This window comes from Aythya fuligula, chromosome 20 (genome assembly GCF_009819795.1).
Source record: "Aythya fuligula isolate bAytFul2 chromosome 20, bAytFul2.pri, whole genome shotgun sequence".
NCBI classification, from domain to species: Eukaryota; Metazoa; Chordata; class Aves; order Anseriformes; family Anatidae; genus Aythya; species Aythya fuligula.
The window spans coordinates 9,552,117-9,571,000 of NC_045578.1; the positions used below are offsets into that span (position 1 = coordinate 9,552,117).

Genomic DNA, 18,884 nt, shown 5'->3' on the forward strand with positions numbered 1-18,884 from the left:
CTTCCTGCTTTTCTGACAGCTCCTCCTGAGGTTCAGCAAGACAGTGTTTAATCAGTATAATAATTATATTTTAGAACATAATTATTGCTAATTTGTCGTAATAAATGAGAGACGCCCTGGATAACCAGATGTCATGGTTGAAATGCAGGAGTGAGTTGATGAAACAGTATGAAGCTGAAACTGAACGTTGTGGAAGGAACCTCTTCTCTCAGGTTTAGAAACCTGTAGAGCTTTGTGGTAGGGTCAAGTCTGTAAAAAGAAAGAAAAATCAAGCAATCGCTTAACTTTGCCCATCCTGAGAGGCTGTCTGGGTGTAAATGTATTCCCTTCTTTTTAACTTAAAGAAATAATAATAATAATAATAATTAAAAAAAAAAAAAAGAAAAAAAAAGAAAAAAAAAAGATGGAAGTATTCCAGCACAGTAGGCCAGTAAGAAGAAGCCTCAGTGTCACTTAATCTGCAGCTTGCCACTTTCTGATCCTCTTAGTTCCCAGGTTATTTTATGTCCTGCAAAGCAGCTCTGTGCCCAGCTCCCAGAACCTTCGATGCGTTCGTTTGCAAGTGCCCCACGGCTGTGGTTAGGCAGAAACCCTGGTTGTGGTTCAGCCCATCCGCCTCTGGTCCTGAGCTGGCTCCCTGGCAATGGAGAGCCCGCGGTGACCGGGGACGGGGTTTTGCCTGGAGGGTATCATGGTGAGGAGTGAAACGAAGCAAGTTGCAGTTAAAATGTTGGGAATATGGTATGCTTCTACTGCTGTGAGCCAGAGAGGATTGTGCCATTAGGTAGGTAAAAATTAGGTTGTTTATAAAATATACTCAAATCTTTGCTTAATTCCGGTGTTACGAAGAATTGTAATACATCAGGCCTGAAATGGAAACCTGTTCTTACTTTTTTTTTCTATGAGAGAAGAATATTCATGGCTTGCTACCTGTGTAGTATTTAAGAAGGGAGTTATTTCATGAAAATGGCATTAAAATGAAGGGTGCTTTTTTTAGTGTTTATTGTTGTTATTGCGGCTTGTCAATCGCAGTGTAGTGGCTGGTTTTAAATTAACTCATTTTTACAGTTTTTGCTGAAAACCTGTTATTTACCTGTTCTTCCTTTACTATACAAAGACTCCAGTTTGATGCGTACTTGACGTTATCATTCCTCCCATTGCGCTTGTCTAACTGCTAGAGAATTGAACTATAAAACACTATCATTAATTCTACAGATCTGATTTTTTTTGGTGATTTTAATGGACAAATGATGGCAGGAGAGATAAAATAGAATAGTAAGTGGGTAGTATCTGCTTAAATTTCACAGGTGCATAATGCCTGTGTGACCTCAAATAATCACGTGTTTAACTGGCAAAAATGAATAATTAGTTGCCTAGAAAACCAGTCTGTTCTGATGTTTTGGAATCTGTTGTATTTATAAGATAAATTTTTAATTTTTCTTAAGTTATTCAAAACTTGACCCACTAAATGAAAGCCTAGTTCACACCACCTGATGTGATTTGACCAGGTATTAGGAACAAAATAATTTTATACTTTGAGAAGTTAAAATACTTGAATATAAGCCTCTTTAGAGGAAGATGGCACTTTTTCATATGCAGTAGTAGGGTAAGTGCAGACACATTAGGATGATAAGTACAGTCTGCTTCTATCACGCTTCATTTAAACTTCAGTAACAAATATGATTGTATGTGTATATCCTAAATGGCAAAAGATTCCTGGCAGTTTAGATGTAACGAGGAACGTATGGCGCACTGCGTATTCGGAGAGCAATTTACGAGATTATGTGCAAAAAATCACTCTGGAGAAATCAAATTATCTAACAGCTGGCTTTGCAACTTCAGACTTAAACATTTGCATCCAGTAAATCTTTCTGTATTTTATGTAAATGAAACTATTTCAATAGGCTACAATTTATTGTTACCGAGAGTCATATTCTTTTGTTATATTCTTACTTCTCTTCAGCCTAAATTGTGCAAGTCTATTCAATGCGAAGGATGTTCTTTCCTGCTTCACCAGTTTTACTTTCTAAAATGTTTGGCTCTTCCATGGAAAAGTAAAATCAATACGCTAGATTTACCCTGGCTATATCAATGTAGCACTTCTTATGTTAATATTTATCAGTTATTATTTTGAAGGTGATGATTTGAAAATTTGTCTTTTAAAAGACAACATAATTTTAATTGCATAAATGCAAATAAGATGCTTTCTGGGATAACCTTTATTTTGTCAGATTAACTTGATAATGCAGCAAAGGTAGCACTGTAGAAACTATCAAATTTAGTAAGTGGAGTGCAAGTAGCTTCTACTGTAGGCATTTGAGAATATTTTACCCTGTCAGAAAACTTATTTTTTCAGTTCTTACTTACTAAAGGTAAATACCACACCTGCCAGCAAAACAGGTTTCTGCAGGGTTACTCTTCCGTAAAGACAACGTGAGCTTCCTCATGGTTTTTGGATATTCTTAGTGTGGCATCATTTCAGGAATGAAGTGCAACTGGCATGTCTGTTGTTCTTCCTAGTCAAAGATAGATTAAAAGGAAACAAACTGATTTGTATGCTCACCCTCAGGAACATTAGCATAATGCCTTTGTATTTGCTAATGAGAGCGATAACGTGTGTGCAGTTCTGAATGGCACTACAAACCTGCCCTTCATACGCTGTGTTTGGGCAGTGTAATACTTCTGTAGTTCTCTTTATGTACTTAAGATTCTGTCTCACAAAGGATTTTTTACCTTTCTCTTGTTATTTTACTTTTTGATTATTTCTGTCCTTGAAACTCCATGAATGTGCTTTTTTTTTTTTTTTTTGCATCCCCTGCAGAATGCAGGTGCTGCAGTCCTAGCGTGGTGTCCTGCAGGCTCTGCCTTGGCAGTGCTGCAGCATGCTGCGCCCTGCTGAACAACAACATTGAGGGAAAGTGTATTTTATCTGGCAGATTTTCTCTCATCTGTTGAAATGCAAACCATTGTGGGACAGGTATGTCATGAAGTCATCACAGCACTCCTGCATTTCCTGGAACACACCTGAGTGTGCTACCCAGGCTCATGAAACTGCCTGCATCTGGGCACAGTCCTAAGCATCTGCAATATTTCTGTATGCTGATCTTCAAAGAAATAACTATTCTATTACTGCTTCTTGATTTGTAGTTGAGTAGGATTCCTTTATATGTTTAGATTACTCTTTCCATATGTATTACAACACAACCAAGAGCCAGCAGATGGTAAGCCAGATAAGGGAATTGATCCAGCTGGAAAGGAGGGAGAGGAGAAAGGAAATCAGTTTGGTTTTCCTGCTATATCCGTTCCTTTATCTCACTCACCATGTAAATGCACAATAGTGAGGATGCTGCAGCATGTGCCTGGGGTTCAGTGGAAGGTAAGTCTTCTCTGAGTTATGTTAGAAATATGTGACCCTTGAACTGCAGCTGTAGTGTGGGTGTTCTGCAGGCTAGTGTCAGGTCTGTCTCGGCCTTGTGCTGAGTGTACGGACCAAAAGGAGGGCATATTTTTGCTGGTGTTACTTTGCTAGCTGCTGTCTAAAAATACTTTACAGGAAGATGCAATCCCTTCCCACTCCTCCAGCCCCACATCAGAAACTAATTTTTGGTAAAAATTTTCCAAACTTTCTGCTGATGAGGGTACAGCACTGCATAGTTTGTGATGTATAGTTTCATGTGCCCATTGGGTAGTTACAACTAGTTCGTGCTCCTTGTATGTTCCCTAAGTTACTATTCTGATTAAATTACTATTCTTAATGACAGATATAGGAAAAAATCAATACAATTTTAATTTGACATGTGACTTGTTTTATCTTTTCTTAAGCCTTACAGGATTATTATTGTTTCTGTAGACTAAACCAGGCCAAATAGCTCAAGTTAAACCTATTAGAAAGCTGGCAAGGATTTAAAGGCTCAGAACCATCTGGGAATGGGATCACATGTAGTGGTGCTTAATATAGACAGCTTTGTCATTACATATCTATTAGAGAACCAATTAATTTACACTGACCTAAAGCATTGTTGTGACACACTTGCATATGTAAAAAGATTAAAAGTATTGTGGAGCAGAAACTGTGTTTTCTATATACATTTAATTTTAAAGATAAAACTGACAAACCCCTAAAACTTGGGAAAAAAAAAAAAAGACCTTTGTATGTTTTGAAAGAAAACGTTTCTTCCTCTGTCTACTTTTTACTTCCCTTTGCCTAACACCTCGTTTTACTAACCTCCCTCCCCCCCCCAGTTTATATTAGATTATAAATTCCTCAATATAAAGTTTCTTCTAGGTTTGTATAATCACTCTGCAAGGTTGACTGGGTTTCTAGGTTCATCTATAGTATAAATAACAAAGCAAAATAAAATATATATTTTGATATAATGCTAAGATAAAGCTAAATTTTAATGTGACAGACACTATTATTGTATAAGTAGAATAAAAATTTTAAATGGGAATTATTTAAGATAACCTAAGTACTAATCTTTTTTCTTCCCATAAGACTTCTGAGCTTTTTTCTTTTTTTTGAATGCTACTTTACATGCATTTTAGAAATCTAAATATTGTTTAGCTTTGCAAACTGGTATTGCACATATAATCTACCTGTTCAGTTCATCAAGAAGAAATATATGAAAAAGAAGAGATCTCTGGAACCTTTAGCAGTAGGCAAATTCATTTCTGCACTTCTAATTACTTCTATGTATTATTGATGTCGAGCTCTTAGATATTGAATAGTTAAGATGATTCTTTAGGTAAGCAACGTAATAACAAAACCTTTTCTCTACAGCTTGTATTTTTATTTTTTAAACACAGAAATCAAGCACAAAAATGTAGCACCATTCTCTTTGTGACAAAATAAAGCTGCCTTTTTATTTAGTGCCGAATTCTAACACAGTCCAGATGTTACCAAAACTTTCTTTTATTTGTGTTGGTTATACAGTGGAAGAATCTGACATCATTGATCTTGAAAAACGATACTGGCTGCTAAAAGCTCAATCAAGAACTGGACGTTTCGATTTAGAAACATTTGCCCCCTTGGTTTCGCCTCCTATTCATCCATCTCTGAGTGAAGGTATGGAACTTTGATAAAACATGCAAGGAAGTGATGTTGCTGTGGTGTTTGGCATCTTCCATATTAGTCTTCTCTCCAATCTTAGAGTGGCATTTTCTTTTATCACCAAATGGTCAGCCGTACTGATGAGTCTCAGTAGTAAGTAGGAAACGGATAATTCATGTTCAGGATAATTCATGTTCAGTAGATGCAAGCTGTTGGAACACCAGAATTTATGTTCAGTTCAGTAGGGATATATTGCCATATCCTGTTGCTAGTGAGTGTGTTTTATATGTTAAGTAATACAAATTTACACAGCTGTTATGAGGAAACTTGAATCGTTTCTGCACATTCTCTATGTTTTCTGAATGAGTCATTAACTTTTTATGGGATCAAAAATGTTGTATGTGTGGAATGAATAAACTCAAATCATTTGAAGGCCAGTGTAATGGAAACTCCTAACTCACTTAGGGCCAAATTTGCCAAGGTATTCAGTGATTTTCAAAACGAGCTTGTTGTGTTTTGGAAAAGTCATTATTGGCATCTGAGTACCTTTACTCTTCTGATCATGTAGCTTTTGTGAAAAATGCTTATTCTAACCACACTGGTTTAAATGCACATTTCTATAAATTAGCCATTACACGTAAGGTGAAAGAGTAAGGCATCTGTTTAGGATTCCTTAACTCTGTTTCCCTTTGTCTAGCCACACTAGTGATCTAATTCATCTTTAAAATGGTCGTAGTGGTGATTCATTATCCTTATTACACTTGCTAAGAATGGTACAATCATAAATGTTTGTACTTCTCCTTGCAAATGTAAACCATTAACACTTCACATAAATTCTAAGGATTATTGTCAACTGTTTCAGTCAGATGCTGTAACAGGAGATGCTTTTGTGGTTTGCAGGTTTGTTTAATGCCTTTGATGAAAACCGAGACAATCACATAGATTTTAAGGAAATTTCCTGTGGGCTCTCAGCATGTTGCAGGGGACCCTTGGCAGAAAGACAAAAATGTAAGTATGCAGAATGTTAACTATTAATTTTAGAGATCTTTTTTAGTTTGAACAAGTAAGTTGAGTTGTTTCCACCTTTTTTAGAAATTTCTTTCACATAAGTGTGCATCTGTGAAAGGTGACAGACTTCAGAAGTTTAAAACTATATATGTTTAAGTATGAAGGCTTCCTTTTATAAAGCACAACTAAACTGAATTCTCTATATTTTCATAACTAATCAATGGCTTCATATAATTATAAGCCTGTTGGGAGAAAAAAAGCATACTTCAGAAGTTATTTTGCAGTGTTCTGTAGTTAAATAGTATATTTTGTCTTGTTTACTGTCCAGTTTTCAGCTGTTTCCCTACAAGGTTCTTCAGTTTTGAAATACCTTCGTTCCACGCCTTTCCAAAGCCATATTGCTGGAACTTAAAGGCATTCACTGGAAGTTTCTGTATGCACATATGTTCCCTGCTAAGTCACATCAGAAAACACAGCACAAAATTGCAGGAATCTAGATTTCAGTTTATTAAACACAGCTGCTCCATTTCCTCACTAACACACATGCATCCTGCCTCATCAAAACTGTCAGCACTAAATCATGTTCTTGTGACTCTGCAGACTTATATTCTGTAAGAAAAAAAAAAAGTTGTTGAGTAGTTCTAACATACAGGCGTAATTTCCTTTTTTCCCTCAGTTTGCTTCAAGGTTTTTGACATTGACCGGGATGGTGTGCTGTCTCGCACGGAACTTAAAGAAATGGTGGTTGCACTTTTAGAAGTCTGGAAGGATAACCGTACCGATAAAATACCTGTAAGTTACATTTATATATTTTTCTTAGTCACTTGCTTCTGTTTCCTAAAGTTATCCTTCTAAAGTAGGAATAAATGTCATGTTTCAGATGTGAATGATGTTTGAACACTGTTTCAGTGAAATACAGGCATCCTTAAACTATCTTAACAGAGGAGTATTGATAACAGGATGTAACTTACCTTGCATAACTTTACCCTGCCATTAACCAAAGTAGAGTTATTTGACTGTAATGTATCCTGTTTCATTTAAAGAAACCTTAGGTAGAAAAGTGCAACTGTCTGGAAGCACTCAATTGTGGATTACATAGTGGTATCATCAACATTTCTGATGGTTATATTTTTATTCTGAACACATACAGCTCCAGAGAGTGCTTTGAGAATTTAAATCTGTTTTCTAATCCTTTTGTTTGCCAAGGAATTGGACATGGATTTGTCTGAAATTGTAGAAGATATTTTGAATATGCATGATAACACAAAGGTAGGAATTTGCTGTTTTCCTGTTATTTTTATGTCTTGGTATCTTCAGTTTATAAAATAATAATAATAATTAAATCTTCTGCTTTCTTTAAAGTAGACATGTGTCAATAGAAGAATTTTTCAAGAAATATCTGTCTTCCATTAACATGTTATTTTGTAACTATTGTGGAAAATGTTCAGTTTTGTAAGCCATTTTAATATACAAAACTAAACCAGCTGAAATTAATTTGAAGCATATACTGTTTTTAAGGCTTCGCTATGCATAATACCACTTAAGTCTGCTGGTTGACTTTTTCTGAAGAATGTTTTTTTGTTTCATGTTAAAAACAAAAAAGGGGGGTAGTGCATTAATATATCTCATGTTTCATACTATGTGAAAAGGCACATTATCCTTTCATGCTGGAACAACTGCAGTAATTCAAAGGTTACTTAAGCATTATCACTACCAAACTGTTTTTGGTAAATAATAATATATCTAATCAATGAACTATATTTCACAGTATTGTTTCAGAGCTAAGTATCTGTGAAACTATGGAGGCATCTGTCATGACAAAGCAACAAATCTTAATAGTTTATATTGTGCTTTATAGTTCACTGTGTGTAAATCTTTAATTATGTTTTTTTGAGATGGGCACCATTATCTGCAAACAATATCCTTTGCTTCACTAATTATTAGAGGAAGAATATCTGAAAACTGTACATAGTTTGAGAAAAGCTGTAAAGAATGGCTAGAAATGCTTAGTTACTTCTTCAATAGTTCTCTTGCCTGCTTATACTTCTACAAAGTGGAAGGCAAATATTTTATTGAATTCTTTTATTACCAAAGCAGTAGAAAATACATCTTCACTGAGCTCTTCTCATCCTTTGGGGCTTTTTGCCCTTTTAATAAAGAGTAATTTAATAGCAGCCTCATCTCCACAAAGAGTTAAAAAATTAAAAAAAAAAAAAAAGACTGAAATATCTTTCATAGAGCATCATGAATGTAGCGCTGAAAAGAGCTGATGATGCAGTAATTACATAAATTACTTTACTTAACCTCTCTACATACGTTAGCTTTAATCTGTGAACTCTGCAGAAATGGTGTGTGAGAAGAGGTGGGCTAACGGGCAGGGCTGTAAAAATGGCTATGAATTATACTAAAAGCTCAGATTGTTACTGTCGCTGAGTTATGGAAAATCAGAAAGTAATTGATTCAGGTACTGGCCAGTGTTATGCTAGTATAACTTTACAGGTGATTGCTAATTAATAAGACTTGTGTTGTAAGTTAAGATCGTGAGGATTTGACCTGCAATTGTTTTGCCCAATTCTCAGAGGAAGACAGTGGGTTTTCTGTGTATAGGCCAGTACTCATGTGTGCAACTCCTATAGAAGATCAAAGCCTGAGAGTTTTCTTTCCTACCAAGTCATTACACTGACCTGCCATGTTCTGCTGCTTCTGCTTTCGTGGTTTGAGGAAGTACAACTGCAGTTAAGCATGAATAACGCAATGTGAATGATGTGGAGCAGGAGCAAAGGTTACACGCTGTGCAGAGTTTCACCTGAGTAATCTCCAGGCTTTTTGATTTTCCAGGTTGAAAATAATATGAAAACTGCATCTTCTTTTATTTGATCGAGGTTTATTTTAAGAGTGGTAGATGCTAATTTTTCTCAAAACGCTATCTTTGCCTTGTGTGGTACATTTAATTGGCATTTTTATAGAAACCATATTAATGGTTTGGTTTATCCTTGCTTATCCTTTGGTTTACTCTTTCCCATTTCTTCTTTTAACTAAGCTTGGACACCTCACTCTGGAGGACTACCAGATATGGAGTGTGAAGAGTGCTCTTGCCAATGAATTTTTAAATCTACTTTTTCAGGTATGTTTAGAAGAAATTTAAACTTGAAAAATGCAGTGATTAACTTCCCAGCTTTTTGCATGGCCTTGAATTGCAGCATCAGCGTTTTTGTCAACATGCTTGCAGTGTTGTCTATTGCAATGTGCTCTGTGTTTCTGCAAGCGCACATTACCTTGACGGGATGATTCTCTATTTGATTATTATTCTTTTCAGTGTATGGAGATGCCTACAGCATAATTTGTTAAAGTGAATGTAGTGCACTGTTCATGAAATGAAAAATTTCAAGTGAACCAGCAGTTAGATTTTCCATTAGAAAAAAAGCTGTGTTTTTAAATGGTTCTTCCAAATCTTTGCCAAGGGACACAGGAAATGAACAAAGGTATTGCTAACTCTTTACAACCGCTTTCCCTTTACGTTTTCTGTCAAAGCTGTCTGAGGAGCCTTTCATTGCTTTCTTAATGGAGCACTCCTTGAAAGCTGCGATATCATATCACTATTGTGTTGCACAAGATGAGGATTAATTGTGCGCTGAATTTGCCTTTACTTGAGCTTGAATGGGATTTTAAAAAAATCCTTAAAATAGTCACATTCTAGTGCTTGCTCACTTTGTGCAGAAAATAAGTGTATTTTCATTCAGTGCAGTTTGTTCCTTACCTGTATTCCACAGAACTAGATACTTTGAATTCAAATAATAATAATAATGGAGCCTTGAGATTTACCCTATTAGTATTCACTTCAGCCCACTTTTTTATCAGGAAGTTTACCAGGAAAGTGTTTCATCAGAAAGAGGCTGTGATTTATTTATTTTTTTAAGTTAATACTGAATAGTACACTACTGATTCTCTGGTGTATAGCCCTAGAATACTTTTAAAATCATATTTGGAACTATACTTTTCTTAGAACTTCTGGTTGAGTGAGAACATTCTGTGGCCACACCACAGCTGGAAAGAATAAAATCAGAAAGTTCTGCTTTTTTTTTTTTTTCTCTGATAGCATCAGCTTTTGCTTACACTGCAACCTTCTCCAGAATGGCTGTCTTTTCGAAATATCTAAAATCAACTATCCTACCACAACTTAAAGCTGGTTAACTGACAAATAGGTATGCGATGTCAGGGGTAGAGTGAGCAAACCTTTAATGCATTTACATGATGATTTGTTGCAATTTTTGTTACACATTTCTTGTTGCAGTTTGCATTTACAGTATTTTTTCTTCTGTCAGTTGCCACATTTTCTTTTTAGACATTGTAGGTTTCATTTATTGTTACTTCCTTTGATACCTTTATCACACAAGGCACCCTCATCTCATGCTGCAGGCTGAAGAGCATACTCGCACAGGACAGCCTGCCATTGATTTGTCTGGGCATTTATTTGAACTGTCATGAGCTTCTGTGTCTCATCTGCAGACAGAAAAGCTAAGTAGTCTGAGTGGAGTGCCTTGGAAAGCTTTTCAACAAATTGGTTTGTTTGCAGCAGGGGGAGTTTATATGAAGAATCTGATATTAGCCCAGTGTAACATGACTTAAAAGGAAACATCAGAGCCAGCTGTGTTGTGTGTGCTGGAAAATCTGTTGCTTCCCAGCAGCTAATGGCCTTTGTTTTATTCAGAATGAGAAATGGTCTCTCACACTGTAATATAAATTTAAATAAGATATCACACCAGTCATTAGAAAGCTCCAGCTGAGATGCAAATTGGTAGCCTCAAAAGAGATGTAAGGGAAAGACGATAAATCATGTTATGAGTAGCAACCAATTTGACAAATGTCTTGGAGATGAGACAGCTGACCCTCCTCCCTGCCCTGGGAAACAAAGACCCCTGCAGCCTGCGTCCCTGCGCTCTTGGCTCCCTGCTGCACGCCCTGCGGCTGGGAGCTGCTGGGGAAAACCAGCCACACACGGGGCTGCAGCCAAGGCAGGGGCAGCTCCTCTAGGAAGAAGGGAGGAAAATATTGTCTGGGACTGCTGTCCTGCACTCAGAGTGAAAGCCCGCCCAAATGGGGAGCTGGCTTAGAGGGTGGTGCCTTTTTCTTCACGTATTTTTTTAAGAAAGAAAAGAGCAAAGAAAACGATTGTTAGAGAGCAGCTTTTACCAAATTTTCCATGGTGACACATTGGTTGGACTGCTATAAGCTTCTCCCTTGGTCTCTTCATGTGCTAGTTTTCCTTTCAGTCCCTTTTGCAACCACTTCTTTCCATTTTTCCCCTTTCAGTGTTCACCTTTAGCTTATCCTTTTCCACCATCTTGCATTCTCTTCGTTTTTCCTTTCCTCTGCCCAGTACATAAATGTGTCTTAACCTTTTGTATATCCAGTCCTTGTCAGTTACTGTGATCTTTCATACTGTGTGCCTTTCTTCAGACATGAAAGTAATGAAAATTCATTTTGTAATCACATTAATTTGCCTTGGAGCATTTGATATTCTCTGCATCTTTGTTTAACAATGGAAACGGGTTGTGAATCTCAAAGCTCCAAATGTTTCTGTTTAGTGATTTGTTTGATTATAGCTTATCTTGCTACATAGCTAAAAAAAAAAAAAAAAGAATTTTCTGAAAAGTCCCATTAAAGTTATTCTTTCCTTTCATTTATCTAATGCTTGTTTCACACTGGTGCAACTCTTAATAAAAATTGCCTTTCTTTTTCCAGGTGTGTCATATAGTTTTGGGGCTACGACCTGCCACTCCAGAAGAAGAAGGACAGATTATTAGGTGCGTTTTTTGCTCTGAATCCTTAACAGGTGATTCAGAATCACCTTTTAATATTTTCAAAAGAAGGATTGTAACTTCCCTTTTTCAACTAATCTTTCATGTTGTTCACTGTTTGCAGAGGCTGGTTAGAAAGAGAAAGCAGATACGGCCTTCAGCCAGGGCACAACTGGTTTCTTATTGCAATGCCATGGTGGCACCAGTGGAAGGAATATGTCAAATATGTAAGTACAATAGCAATGTATACTTGAATAAGGGAATTCTTCGTATGTATAAATGTGTTCATGAAAAAAGAGTGGAAGAGAATTGTTTTGCTGAGTCATTGTGTCACAGTGAACTTTTCACTATAATTTCATTGAACTGTCACCTTTCTGTTTTGTTTCAGCATTCCTGATTGTCAAAACATGTTTGAAGTAAAAACGTACTCTTCCAATAGTACTTCCCTAAAGTATTTTTTCCTGTTTGATAACAAAACTACTTGTTTTGGTTTTGACTTTGCACTTTAGGGCCATGGCATGGTTCCTGTGCCACAAATGCATAATGTTTTTTGGACAGGCAAAGGAGGGTATTGATATAATCTGACTTGCAGGCAATGATGAAAGTAGTCCAATACCTGATAATGATCAAAGGAGTCCTGCTAAAACCTTACGTTACATGGTGCTCTTTAAGACCTTCCAACTAAAATACTCAAGTTAAAACTTCTATGTGAATTTTATGTCCATGCCAAGGAAAGCATGCTTAATAAAATTGATTTAAGATTGAGATTAATACTCTTTGCAGGTGACGCAACCAAGAATGTTAGAATATAAACTATTTCTTAGAAGAGGTTTATGTAGTTATAAGGTGTCACATAAGTATTTGATTTAAAAAAAAAATCGAATAACTAAAAAGGCTTAGAAATTGCAATGTATGCGTTAAATAATATAATTACAGTTATTCTTTGTGTACAATTAGTTGGACAAATGATGGCTTAAATGACTGAAATAGTAGGCAATTTGATTCTTGTTATACTAGGAGTACTCAGATGTGCATTTGACTTCATACCTACTACTTTGCATAATAGCAAAATGCCATTAGTCACTCTGTCTGCCTCTTGAGCAAAGAGAGCACTCAGAATTTTCATGGAACTGTATAAATGATTACTGGTATTAAAATGCCAGTCTTATGATTCCAATTTTAGTCTTATTTTTATACTTCTAGCCTTACTGCACAGCTTTGTTAGTTGACAAGATGCTGTGTTTAATGATGTGATAAATAGGGGACAGTATAAAACAGCGAATGCCCCTTTTTCCACTGTTGTTACAATGGTGTCCGTTGTATGGACGTTATTTGTTTCCCTCTAAAGTTCAGTTAATCCCATTTTTCTTCTTCTCTCATTTATTGAAGCTTCTTGTTGTGACTAGTATGCTAAATTGGATAGGATTCTTCTTACATTTTTTCTGTACTGGGCAGGCAAGTTTTGCTTATAGGGGACACAAATTTCATTCTCCACCTTTGTTTTTGCCAAAGTGTGAGCCAGATTGCTTGCACAATGCTGCTTCTCCAAAGGAATAAAATAAGAACTCTTTTACATCCTGCATAGCACAGGAAACCTTTAATCATGGTAATCCCAATTAGTAATAAATCTGTTAATAACAAGATAATTGTGGTCTGTAGTTTCATCAGTTTATATTTCTCATCCTCTTCTGATACTAAGGTGTTTCTGTGACTGATCAAAACAGAAAATCAGGGAAAACTAAATTGATGCAGGTTTGAGAGAAGAAGGTGTTTTGCTCTTCTGCATGCTGCTCTTGTTTAACCATACAAAATTCAACAGGGACCAATCTTCAAATATTTATAGCCTGTTATAATAGTTATCTAAAATGGTTCCCTTTTTATGTATCTAGGTAGAGAAAGTAATTCTGATCTTTCAACATTTTTATGTTGTGCAGAAGAGTATTCCACTGCTTTAACAATTTTAATAGTTTTTTCTCTGACAAGTTTTCATCTGTAGATGTAGAAAGTTGTGTGTTTTTTTTTCTGTGAAGCTCATGATATGTGAAAGTGGTTACGCAAATTTTGGTAATGGGTTTGGTTGTTGTCGTGAAGTCTTTGATACTAGCTTACAAATAACTTTTCTACTTGCCTACCAATTCTAGGATGCAAACCCTGTTGTGATAGAGCCTTCATCTGTCTTGAGTGGAGGTAAGAATTCACTCATAGCTGCTGCAGCCAATACTTCAGAACAGGGAGAAGACAAAATGGGAGGTCTTAATTACTTCAGTGCAACAGAAGAAAAGTTTTCAGATAATATTTCTACTGCATCAGAAGCCTCAGAGACTACTAGCAGCAGTAAGCATAACATCTTATTTCCTTGGAGGTTTAATGTAGAACAAGTTTTGAGAAACTACATGCTGCATGGATTCCTCCAGACAAAAAGATAACAAAGTTTAGGTTGCAGAAGTGTCCTACGTGTGGATGTCAATGGATTGCTAGGAATTTTTAGCCTCTTGTATAGAAACAATAGGCAGTTGCATTTACACAGCAATTCATCTTTTGTCCTATGAGCAGTTTCCAGAATTATTTTCAAGATAATTTTTTCATTTAACTTATATTCTGAGTGATATTTTTCTCCTATTTACATTAAGTTATTTCTGGCTTATTTCTAGTTGGTATTGTATGTCTTGCAATGAGATTTCTTCTCATCTTCACAGTAAATGAGGTAAAAAAAAAAAATAAAAAAAAATAGGCAAAACAATCTAATTTTACAGCGCATGTCATTTATTGAGCTTGTATAGATTCTTGGAGCCACCTTTGTGAAAGAAAAAGAGATTTTAGTGATGATTTTCAATCAGTTCTTGTGAGAATTTGAGATGTCTCTCTTTTTTTTTTTCCCTTATAAGACAGCTGAATATCACACCTGGTGTTTTCAGATCTGTCTTACCATGACCCTTTTGAGGGTGAGGAATAGGAGAAGGATCAGGAAGGGAGACAAGTTTTAGATTAAAGGTTCTTTATTTTTTTTCTTTAACTTGAAATTTAGATTTATCGTCTGAATAACTAGAGCGTGTTCTATAAGAAAAAAAGCCTTCTTAAGGAGAAAAAGTAAAAATAAAGCATTATTGCTTATGTTTTCAATTTCGTATATGATATTTTCAAGTTTGATATTCAAACATCTAGAAAACAAGCAAATGCCAAAAACATTTGCTCACACAAACCTAGTTAGGCTGTTTTGAAACCAGCATTTATGTAAGTATCTGCTTTGCTAAGTAGAATTCATATAGCCAGTTTTTCACCTTTTCTGACAGCGCTAGTGTATTTGTTACTCCATAATTAGGAAGAGTTGCATATTTTACTGAAGTATGAAGGATAGGAGACTGCTTCAATGGCCTTTAAAAAAATGTAAAAAAGGATATCACAGTTTAACTGATCCATTAATGTTGTGTGGGTGGAGTCACTAACTGAAACAGAGATTTTTTTTTCACATTCTGCCACAGATGCTCTTTACCCTGGCACACCAGGGACTGATGTATGTTTCGCTAGGCAGCATAATACTTCAGACAACAATAACCAGTGTTTCCTTGGAACCAATGGGAATTCTTTGCTACAACTTAATCCTCAGAAACCAGGAGCTATTGATAACCAACCTCTTGTAACACAAGAACCAGTGAAGGTAAATACACCTGACTCAGGCAAATATAGGAAAAGTATGTTTTAACATACTTTTATCACAGCTTTTTGTGTGTTTCTTTTTTTCAGCTAGTGGCTTAATTCTAAATTTAAACTCTTTGTTATAGAAGAAATTTCATTTTTAATTCTTAAGAGGAAAAAAATGTGATATTCTTATGAGGGTACCTATTGAGTGTTTGGTTAGAAGAGAAACATTTAAACTGTTCTTAAATAGCTTCATAAAACTTGCAGTTAAAGAAGGCTGTTATAAATACAACTTTAAACATTAACTATAAAATGCTTTTATGATTTATAACTTCGTTGATTTCAATTTAAACATAATAGTTTATTCCTATTGCATGGAAACAGAAAATAGGTAACTAAATTGAAAAAGTTTTTTCTGTATTCATGCAAACAAAACATAAATCACAGATCAGCACTATACTCTATGAGTATAGATTGTATTTTTCTATGCTATACTTGAAGCTGTTGGAGTAGGTGACACAAAAGAAAAACATAATATGGCTTTTATAATGGACAGTCTTTTAGAGAAACGGTAAATAGTGAAACATTACCATTAGTTATTGTATTATTGTATTAGTTATAGTATTGAATTTACAAACTGTGTTATGAAAAGCAGTTGCTAATTACAATTTAAAAGTGCTTTAATAATTAAAAAGGGTTCTGTGTTCATGAACTAAAATTGTTGTAGCTGTACACTATTTTTTGCACTTGAGTTTTGACAAAATCCTTTTTTGTGTAAAAGGCTGCATCATTAACAATGGAGGGTGGAAGATTAAAGCGATCACCGCAATTGATTGAAGGGAAGGACTACATAATGGTACCAGAGCCCGTTTGGAGAGCACTTTACCATTGGTATGGAGCAAATCTGTCCTTGCCCAGGCCGGTAAGTTGTGAGTATAGGCACTGTTTTCTTGCCATAAAAACTTAAATACATTTAACCTACTAGATAATATTTCAACTATTTTGCAAGGAAAAATAGAAAAAAACAAACAAACAAACAACAAAAAAAAACAACACCACAACAGTAAAGTTAAAACTGGGACACCTGTTGCTTTGAAATGGCATTTCTTATCTCAGTTTCATGAAAATGGGGAGAAGGGAACAAAGGCTGTCCTTCAGTCACAGTACTATAGAAAACACAATGTACATGACTTGGTGGAGTTCTAGAAGAATAGATACCAATATGAGCCCAATAAAGAAAGCAGTCAAGGACTATTCTTTGTTGAAATGATTGCCTACGAGCACTACCAATTGTTATTTTGAGATCATACATTTAAAATAAGTAGTTCTTTTGCATCATTATTTTTCTAGTATTCTGATAATTGCTCTTTTTTTTTTTTTAAGAGTAAATAAAAATCCTGCTGCTGAGGCAAGCAATGATCATTCTTTTTCTTCAGCACAAACTCAGTAACACTCCTCCAAACTTATGGAATACTCATTTACTCATTTGCCAGCAAATAATTCATATGTAGTGAATTAATACATTTATTGTATTTTTACAGTAAGCAGAAAAACCAACGAATTGCAGTAACATTGTGAAATAGATTTACAATTAACATAAGTATATTCATTGTGTAATAAAAAATGTATTTCCAAATTGGTAATGTTGAGGTTTTATATCAACAATTATTTAATTGCCTGTAGTCACTTAGAACCTTACAAAGAAAATATTTAGTGAAAGCCTATGAAACTTAAGGTGACATTTGTACTTGTTTGTATAAAAGTTTTCTTAAAAACCTTTGAAAAATTGAGTTTTTGTAACTAATACTAGTATTTTCTATATTAAGGTTGTAATATTCTTAATTAAAGATTAATTTGGGGCACAATGCTGAATTTAATTTTTGAATGTGTGAAAGTGTTCTATGTTAAATGGAATTGACTAAGTGGACTAATAATTACTCTGCGTTATCCCAATGAGATACTTTTTGGTTGCAGTTAAAACAATATTTCTGAAAGAGAAGCACTAATTATATGGAAACAGTGTTAAATCATATAATTTACTCACAGCTTATTGGGCTATCTCTGTTTCTTTGTATGTATTATTGCAAAATGATTAACCAGTCATAATCATGTGGAACCAAAGCAGGCATGCCTTGAGTTATTAATATTCAACGTGTCAAAAAGTAGACTGATCTTAAAGCTAAGAAAATTATAGTAATTTGCTCACAAGTAGAGGCATTGGTTAATATACAGGACTGGCTGTATTTAAAATACTCTTAATAAGGTGTGAAGCATTTTTAAGCCTGCTAGATGAAAATGTTTATATAAGGCAGGCCTCATTTTAAAATGTTTTGATTCCAAACAGATTTTAAGTTATGTTTTTCTTGATTTTTTTTTTGGTATTAGTTTTGTGTTTTGTGTTAGAAATAGGAGAGAATTTGCTGTATGATTTTTGATGATTTTATCTGTTAGCCATAGTATTGACAAGGATTTTACAGTGAAAAATCACTGGCTTCTGCTACCCTCCTCCCACACGTTCTCCATGGAAACAAACACCTTTCATGATCCAGAAAGGGCACATCACTTTATGCACAGCGCAAACTAATGTGCTTAAGATTTTTACGATAGTGCCATTAGAAACAAGACTTCTATTCAGAATGGAACAAAAATGAGTTTAGATATCTTGTCTGTAAAAATGTCAATAGTGGATGTATAAACTTCAGCTTTTCGGTTCATAATTAAAGAATATTTTGAGATGCAGTTATCTGAACTCTTGAATTTATGGAGGGAACTGGGTTACATGTGGCCATGTATATGGGGAGTGCAGGCTCCTGCCTGCAGCAGGGACCATCAGGGAGCTTCTTTCCAGAAGATGTTTCTGTTGTAGCTGAAGTTTAATACCATGACACTTCAGTGCATTATGTTGCTTCTCACAGCTTAAGCTGAATGTTTTCTTCTGATTGTCATTTTCACAAAAATAGTTGTCCTGTTATTTACGTACATCGGCATCGGGCAGATCTAGGTAGCAAAATCTTTGTAGGAATGTTGACTGGAAAGCCACAAGTCACGTTCCAGGGAACTTTCAGCTATTTCTGTTGGTGTATCAAAATGCAAAGTAAGTTTTAATATATCCCTACAGTATGAAGTTGTGAATTCAGTACTCTAGTTCAAAAAGAACAAATGTCTTAATGTAGAGATTTTTTTTAACAGTTGTGAACCTTTTGTGTTGAAGTATAGACTGAGTGGAGTTAATGAGGTTCATTGTAAATTCAAGTATATTTCAGGAATGGTAAGAATGTTCTTTCCATAGTATTGTACAGGAAACTATGCTTCCACTACATAAGATGTTTGCTTTTGCTAGTCTGAAACTAATAAGCTTCCAAAAGTACTTAGAAATCAGTAAATTTTTATCG

At 35.2% G+C, this 18,884-nt stretch overlaps 1 protein-coding gene across 2 annotated transcripts in view; it reads left to right on the forward strand.

The window, feature by feature from the left end:
- The window catches only part of USP32 (ubiquitin specific peptidase 32), a 73,550-nt gene that overhangs the window by 36,047 nt on the left and 18,619 nt on the right, over positions 1-18,884 (forward strand). The window contains exons 6-15 of one of the 2 annotated variants that reach the window (XM_032200633.1): positions 4,934-5,065; positions 5,951-6,058; positions 6,735-6,850; positions 7,265-7,327; positions 9,099-9,182; positions 11,801-11,862; positions 11,981-12,083; positions 13,998-14,190; positions 15,336-15,511; positions 16,274-16,414. In XM_032200633.1, the coding sequence (XP_032056524.1) occupies positions 4,934-5,065; positions 5,951-6,058; positions 6,735-6,850; positions 7,265-7,327; positions 9,099-9,182; positions 11,801-11,862; positions 11,981-12,083; positions 13,998-14,190; positions 15,336-15,511; positions 16,274-16,414 (1,178 nt within the window). The remainder of the gene's footprint in view (positions 1-4,933; positions 5,066-5,950; positions 6,059-6,734; positions 6,851-7,264; positions 7,328-9,098; positions 9,183-11,800; positions 11,863-11,980; positions 12,084-13,997; positions 14,191-15,335; positions 15,512-16,273; positions 16,415-18,884) is intronic. The other variant, XM_032200634.1, reaches the window with a different exon arrangement.